The following is an 8133-nucleotide window of genomic DNA, read 5'->3' as shown; positions in this document are numbered from 1 at the left end:
CTCAAGCACACTGTTGACTCTCAATATAGTACATACATGTACATAAATAGCATCAGTATGTTTTGAAGCCTTTTAAAAATTAAAGAATTCAAAAACCTACTTGGAAAGATTTCTTAGAAATATCCAGCTAGTTACACAATGTCATTTTTTTTTATTTGTAACGTTTTTAGCCACATGGAAAATAATGCAAGCTATATGCTTTGCTATTCCATTGTTTTGCAACAATGTGAGGCATTTTAGAAGATATTTGAAAGGTGTTTCACATGTTTCTCCAGCAGTATTACACCTTGTACTGGCACTTTTGTCTGTTTTTTGTCTTGGCCAGTTGCAGAGCACAGCTGGTCCTGTGAATACTGAGTGCACCTTAACAATTACATTTATACATGTATACATTTTGCACAGTATATACAGTAAATAAATCTATTATATTAATCTATCTAAAATACATATCTAAAATTTTAAATATGTATTATACTTCTTATAATATTAAATACAAAAACACATTTGAATTGTTTTTAATTGTAATTTTTATGTGCATTTTTAAAGAATTAAATGTATACATTTATACAGTTTTATATTTTATATGTTGCGTGTGTATACAGTAAACAAATATATAAAATTTTTAAAATATTATACTTATATAATATTAAATATATAAAAATACACTATAATAAAAACCGCTATAATCTTTATGTACGTTTCCTTTAGAATTACATGTATACATATATTTAAATACATTAATAATTAACAAACAAACCTAAACGGACCTAAGCTGGTCTTAGCTGGTTTTAACTGATTTTAGATGGTTTAAGCTGGTCTGCCAGTAAACTGGTTTTAGCTGGTTTCAACTGAATTTAGATGGTTTAAGCTAAGATGGTTTTAGACAAATCATTCCCTGAATAAAGTATAAATCAAATTTTTTGTGTGTGCTAATGTCAACATTATTAAAGACCTGATCAGTTACTGGAAGAATTAATGTTACTGGAAAAATGTTTGCTCATAACTTTGAGAGAACCTCAGAACGTTCCCTGTTAGCTGCGTATCAGGAAAAATACATATCGACTGACCAACTAACATGACCACAGCCATCCAAAGGGGACTGAAGAGGTTGAAAGGCTCAAAATAAAATATAATATCCCTAACCATGGGGGATATTAATGAGGAATACGTATTTTTTAAAAACACTCCCTGTCTCACTTAATCAAATCCTATGTGGCTTCCTATGTGGTTTGTATTCTTCTCTCTAGTTAAGAGAATGATCACAGCACTCATACTGCAGTCCCCAACTGCTGCTTTTATTGGAGGCCACAAAAATTGTCATGTAGAAAGGCTGTTGTCTGAAACACTTGTTGTTATGTAGTGCCCAAACTGATATGGAGGAGAGCTACCTCCCTGTGGATTGCTTTTTAAGCTGCCTTCTGTCTCACTGATGCCTTGAGCTGTCATTGTGGAAACTGAAAGGTGCGCGCAACGACATCCAGCAGTTTCTCTCTCTCTTTCTCTGTTTTCACCACTGGTCTCTGGTTTATATGCATTTAGATTAATATCATGCATAGGTCTAATAAATAATAAGTGATCGTGATGTAGTGCCCAAGCTGATATGGAGGAGAGCTACCTCCCTGTGGATTGCTTTTTAAGCTGCCTTCTGTCTCACTGATGCCTTGAGCTGTCATTGTGGAAACTGAAAGGTGCGCGCAAAGACATCCAGCAGTTTCTCTCTCTCTTTCTCTGTTTTCACCACTGGTCTCTGGTTTATATGCATTTAGATTAATATCATGCATATCGCTACAAAGGTCTAATAAATAATAAGTGATCATGTAATCAGATTTATAGGTTTGCCATCCAAAAGATTCATTAATAATGCATGAGCAATCACTGCACTTGCACACACGAAATGCCTGTTTTTTTGTTTTTTTTATGCAAAGCGTTGGAACCACATTCTCATAGACAGATAACAGATGCAAGTAGCATTTTTTTGAAAGCCAGCCATTTATAACATATATCAGTAGTGCAAGTCTGACAAGCATCATAAAATGCCTATTTGATTGGTCCTGCAATTATTAATTATGCCTCACATGACCTTCTTCTTTGAACCTTCTCCATATGCAAATGCACTGCAGATGCCATGGCAACGTGTCTTAGTTATTTCAGTGCCATAACACTGGATATCCAAGCAACTAAATCTCTTCCGTATGCTTTTAGTAGACAGATATTTAATCAGTTCATCTCCACTGATTTACATGAGTTATTTTAGATCATTGACATGTTGGGGATCATCATCATCAGTGTCACATTTAGATTTTTGAATAAATGAGTCAAGAATAATTATAAGTTTCATAAAATGTTCACAGTAATGTTAAGAACCCTCAATATCTAATAACTTTAATACCCGTTTTAACGTAAGAGCAGGTGAGGCCATTTGTATCTTGAATGTGCGAGACTTCCGGTGTCATTTGCTTACAACTATTTTAGCTGAACAGTTATGCTGCTTGATTTTGCAAACTGGTATTTGTTATCGTATTATTTTAATTTATTATCGTAACACACTGGTTCTTAGCGCACATTCGTTTACTAGAAAGCTGGATAATTTCATAAATTTCAGGTGAAATTCGTTAATATTAAAAATTAAAAATAGATTTTATGGCTTTTTAGCGAAATGTAAACAGTTAAACAATTGTAATAATAATAATAAAATTCATTAAAACAACAAAAATGTAAAACAACCTCTTGTCTCCCATTAAGGAAAATTCATTAATGACAGGTTTTTAAGTATTTGAGCTTGTAATAATGTTAAGGTCTTTAATAAAAGCTATTGTTATTATATACATTTTTATAGGCTAAAACATATGCATGACCAGCAGGTGGCAGGATTTATGAGCTGCAGGTGCATGTGCTCTCTCTCTCTCTCTCTCTCTCTCTCTGGTCGTAAGGGAGGACAGACGCACCTGCATCTCTCCACTGACCGCTCATTCACAAGAGGACATTGCATCTCCAGAAGCTGAATTTTTGCCTCATGGAGTTTTCATTCTTGCTTTATTTCCCCGTGTTTATTTGCTAAAGTTTTGGCGAAGTGTAATGAGGGTTTGAGGATGCGTTTATTGGAGATGTATCACTGATGCGCATCTCGCTCAGTATCCAGCAGAACATCAGCATGATGGAATAGGCGTTTCTCTCACCTCCTTCACAATGGGATTATTCAAACTTTATTTTACGCTTTGCACTCTCGGACTTTTCTGTGGTAAGCTTAGTATTTGTCAGATGTCTTATTGCTAGTGAATTTCGGCAACGGGATGGGTGCTGCTAGTTATGGGATGGTTACATTTTGCTTAGTGTGTGGTCACAATTAATATTTATAGTGTTTGAGAAACCGAAATGTTGAGACATTTGTACAAATATTTAAGTATTCTATATAAATGTGTTCTAGGTTATTTAAAATTTGTATATTTAACGTATAATAAAAACGAAAAAGAATTAAAAAAAATGCAACTGTGAAATACCTGTTAACTGTAAGTTAGCTTACCATAAATTAAAAAAGTTATGCATGTAATACTGTAAAATACTTTATTTTTTATTTTATGTTATTTTTATTTATTTTTGTATTTGAGGGGGGGTTGAGTATATTATTTATAATTTATTCAAGGCTACATATTTGAATATATATAAAATTATTAAATGTGTATTACATTTAGATTTTCTGTGATTTTTTTGTGTGAGTTTGTGTGAGTAAAACTGAGCATATGTTTATTATGCTCAGTGTTGATTAACCTGTATATATATATATATATATATATATATATATATACTACCGCTCAAAAGTTTGGATCAGTAAGACTTGTAATGTTTTTTAAAGAAGTCTAATTCTAATAATAAATCAGCATATTAGAATGAATTCTGAAGGATCACGTGACACTTTATATTGGAGTAATGGCTGATGGAAATTCAGCTTCGCATCACAGAAATAAATTATATTTTAAAGGATATTAAAATAGAAACCATTATTTTATATTGTAATAACATTTTGCAAGATTACTGTTTTTTTCTGTATTTTTGATCAAATAAATGCAGCCTTGATGAGCATAAGAGACTTCTTTAAAAAACATTACAAGTCTTACTGATCCTAAACTTTTGAGCGGTAGTGTATATATATTATGAGGCCTTCTATTTTATCAGATGTATTATTATGTTGGTCATCTGTATATGTAATTATACTATAGCAGATATTTTTTATTAAAGTGTTATTTTCTATACACAATATTATCACTTAACAATATATGTTTAATTGCTTTTATTCAATTCTGTTTGTAAGTGATTCCTTATGCTTATGTTCCTTAGTTTCAGGTTTCGGGGTTGATCCAGCATTACATGTGGATATCTTCCAGGAGTTTGATAATGTGAAGTCAAGTGCTGGAGTTTCCCAGGTCCACGGGTTCCATAATGAGAGCAGAGCATATCTGTTTGAAGGTGCGTATAACTGTCATTTAACACGTCAATCGAACTGGCATGTGATTCTTTGCTTTTGTTTTAGTGTCAGAGTGTAACTGACATCACAGCAGCTTTTCAGAAAAAAAAAACGCATTGACAGTGAGCTTCATCAGTTTAGAGAAATTGGAATCCATTGTCAACATCTGGTGAGAGGAAACAGCCAAACAGACAGCTGGTTTAGAACGGCATAATTCCAGATCCCACTTAATCTCTCATGAAAAATGGATCAACCCAACAGTGAAGCATCAATCCCAGGAGTAAACAGGCTCCTGTGTTGAGCAGCAAGTTCTTGCCCATCAAAGAATTGTCATCCCATTCAGGAGATGTGGTTAATGAGGACAGCAAGTAGAGAAGGGAATAACGTCTGGCTCCACGGCTCACTCTGAATGCCAGGATGAAGCTGTTTATGGCTCTAGAGTTACAGTATAATAAATTGAACCAGTTACCAAAGAAGTCGGTTTCTAGGGCTTTTAAAATTAAGTTTTTCATGTCATTGACTGCTGCTCTTTCCAGTCTTGTATACTATTTTATTCTCTTTTCTACTGTACTCTTTCTACAATTGTGATGAATAGAAAAGTTACCAACCAAAGTATTCAGCTAAGTTTTGAATTCAGATATGTGAAATGATTTTTTGTTATTGACTGCTGGTCACCTATTCTATTCTATTCTATTCTATTCTATTCTATTCTATTCTATTCTATTCTAATGTCTGTTCTAATTTATTAATACATTTTGTTCTGTTATATTTGTCTACCATATACTATTAATTCTATTCATGCTCTAGTGTATTCTATTCTATTTTGTTCTGTTCTATGTGTGATACTGTATTGTATTATTTTATTCTCTATTCTTTGTGTAGTCTGTACCCGCTCTAGTGTATTCTGTTCTATATCTAATCTATTCTACGCCTTGTCTGTTCTATATCTGATCTATTCTATTCTATTCTTTCTATTCTGTTTTTTCTACTTTATTAATCTATTTTGTTCTGTTCTATTTGTTTATTCTCTGCTATTAAATCTTTATTCTATTCTATTTCTGATCTACTGTATTTTGTTTATTTATTCTCTATTCCTTGCTGTATTCTGTTCTATTCTTGTCTTCTCTTGCATTCTATTTTATTTGGTTCTATTCTATTCTTTGTTCATTCTATTCAATTTTGGATCTAATATATTCTGTTCTATTCTGTTTTATTAAATGTCTGGTCTACTGTATTCTTTTCTATTTTGTTTTATTCTATTCTTTGTCTGTTCTATTCTACATTATCCTATCTGTATTCTGTCTCCTTTATTCTATTCATATCTACTGTATTTAATTATTTTATGCGCTATTTGTTGTGTAGTTTACTGTATTTGGTTCTGTGTCTGCTCTTCTATTCTATTCTCTTTTTTGCTCTATTCTACTATTTCTGTTCTTTGTTCTGTTCTATTCTATTCCACTCTATTTATTTGGAGGGTGGTTTTAGCAGACCTTTCTATAGCATCGGTGTCCCTCTGGTGATTTATAGCTGGTTGTTTATCCAGATTGACATCCCACTTTGAGCAGTTTGGGGTTAAATGTCTTGCTCAAGGGCAAAATGGTGATGGTCATTCTCTGCTTTCTGGCTCAACTATTCTTCAGCACCTTAGGACAAAACCACCAACCTTTTATTTTACTTAAGCGCTGTGCTGTCACCATTCCCATGACCTATGATGATGACAGATTTTTATGCATGCAGTAATGTTCTAGGTTTGCAGTTAGCCAGCATCTGTGTCATCACTTCTGTTCCGCACTGCAGTATGAATGGTTTATGAGATGTTGCTGCTCTGGGGAATGTATTCATACTGTATAGACTGTGCGTGTACAACTGTACACCCATAAATGTACACACACACATTGCATTAGACAGACTTAGGATGCATGCATATTTGGTAGAAAAAAAGTCTGACATTCTAGGATAAGCAGGAGCATTTGATATGAGTGGAGGCAATAGTCTTGTTCTAATTTGGGAAGGTGGCACCTCAACAGTATTGATTGGCACTCCAGTAAATGCCAGTGGGATTGCGGAATTGGGAACTAACAGACAGGCTTCGAGACAAGGTCATAAATGTGCAGAATGCAGATGAGAGACCTATCAATGTCCGTCAATGACATCCATGCTGTGCTGTTTATACAGGAGAAGAAAGAAGAAAAGAGAAGAGGGGAGGAGGAGGAGGAGGAGGAGGAGGAGGAGAAGATATTAAAGATAATTCAAGGCTAAACATATTATAATGCCGCTGTAGCCAGACATTGTGGTATTGAGTAAGTGCAAGTGGGTGGTATGAACAAAATCTTGTATCATGGTATGTGTAATTTTCTATCACAGTTATATTTTTATCACAGTACACTCACAGAAAAAAGTAAAGATCTGTCACTGGGGCTGTACCCCAAAAGGCACTAATTCGTACTTGTAAAGTACTAAAATGGTACTAATATGTACAATTAACTTGTAAATAAGGTACAAAGATGTACATTTTTACCTTTTGTACCTTAGGGGAACATTTCAAAGAAAGCTTTGCATCTTTTATCTGAGAGTGTAGTTATATTTGTTGGAAATTCAACAAAAATAGTTTATATATTACTTTAAAAAAAACTTGGAGAATGGATTGAAAGGTATAGACCTAAAATGAAAATTCTATCAATATTTACTCATCATTATTAACCCATATGACTTTTATGGAATGCAAAACATGAATTTTGAAATATCCTGTACACTGAAAGTGAATGAGGACTGAGGCTGTCAAGTTCCAAAATGTCAAATTAAGCACAAAAAAAATCATAAAATTGGTCCATATATCTTGTAGAAGTCAGTTGATAGCAAAGATAGAAAAATGACAATGACTGAGTAGATTCTTTTCAATGAATCTGTTGATTCAGTTCACAAATCCTGAATGATTCATTCATGAATTAAATTAATGCGCTAACTGAATCAGTTACAGTTACTGTAAGTCTGAGTGTGGCTGTGTTTCATTGAATAACTTGTCCTGACTGAATGAATTAATGAGTCAATGGATGGAGCAGTGCGGAAGCAAGCAATAAAATAAATAAGTTTGGCACAATTGTACCTCTTCTGTCAGACCTGGTGCTGACTGGATCTTTTTAAGTGCCAGGATCAGATTCCTGCTCATTCATCAGCTATTTGAGCATGCAGCAGCCAAGAGGGACATCAGCTAAGTGCACTGATGCGGTCTGGACCAGACAAATACTCTATGTCTCTTGTATCACTCATCCTGCATTCCCCAGCTGAGATTCCATGTCTCGACTTTGTGTCTGCAGCAGTACGATGGCATATTTTGCAGAGACTTAAATGGATACTTCACCCAAAAATGAAAATTCTGACTTCATTTACTCACCCACATGTTATTTCAAACCTAACTTTCTTTGTTATGTAGAACACAAATTGAGATGCTTAGCTAATTAAAATGACACAAGTGTGAGTAAATGAATTTTCATTTTTGTGCAAACTGTTCCTTTAATACATGCATCTGGGGCATTTCTACAAACCAAACCACTGCTTTGAGGCACAGAATAATGGACCTCTACCTTCTGATTAATGCGATGTTAACTTGAGGAGAGAGTTCGTTTTGTCATTATAATAGGCCTTGAATAATTCATCAAAATAAAAAATTTTTTTTT

General features: G+C 33.8%; 1 protein-coding gene across 2 annotated transcripts in view; it reads left to right on the top strand.

Annotated features, from left to right (window-relative positions):
- Positions 1-2927: 2927 nt before the first annotated feature.
- Positions 2928-8133, top strand: part of LOC107582716 (protein kinase C-binding protein NELL2-like) — a 43907-nt gene continuing 38701 nt past the window's right edge. For both annotated transcript variants that reach the window (XM_016268785.1, XM_016268698.1), the window contains exons 1-2: positions 2928-3238; positions 4333-4461. In XM_016268785.1, the coding sequence (XP_016124271.1) occupies positions 3187-3238; positions 4333-4461 (181 nt within the window). In that variant the 5' untranslated portion in view covers positions 2928-3186. The remainder of the gene's footprint in view (positions 3239-4332; positions 4462-8133) is intronic.

This window comes from Sinocyclocheilus grahami, unplaced genomic scaffold (genome assembly GCF_001515645.1).
Source record: "Sinocyclocheilus grahami isolate Dianchi unplaced genomic scaffold, SAMN03320097.WGS_v1.1 scaffold1.1, whole genome shotgun sequence".
Taxonomy (NCBI): Eukaryota; Metazoa; Chordata; class Actinopteri; order Cypriniformes; family Cyprinidae; genus Sinocyclocheilus; species Sinocyclocheilus grahami.
Note: the sequence above shows the minus strand (reverse complement) of the source record. Positions and strands in the feature narration are given on the sequence as shown.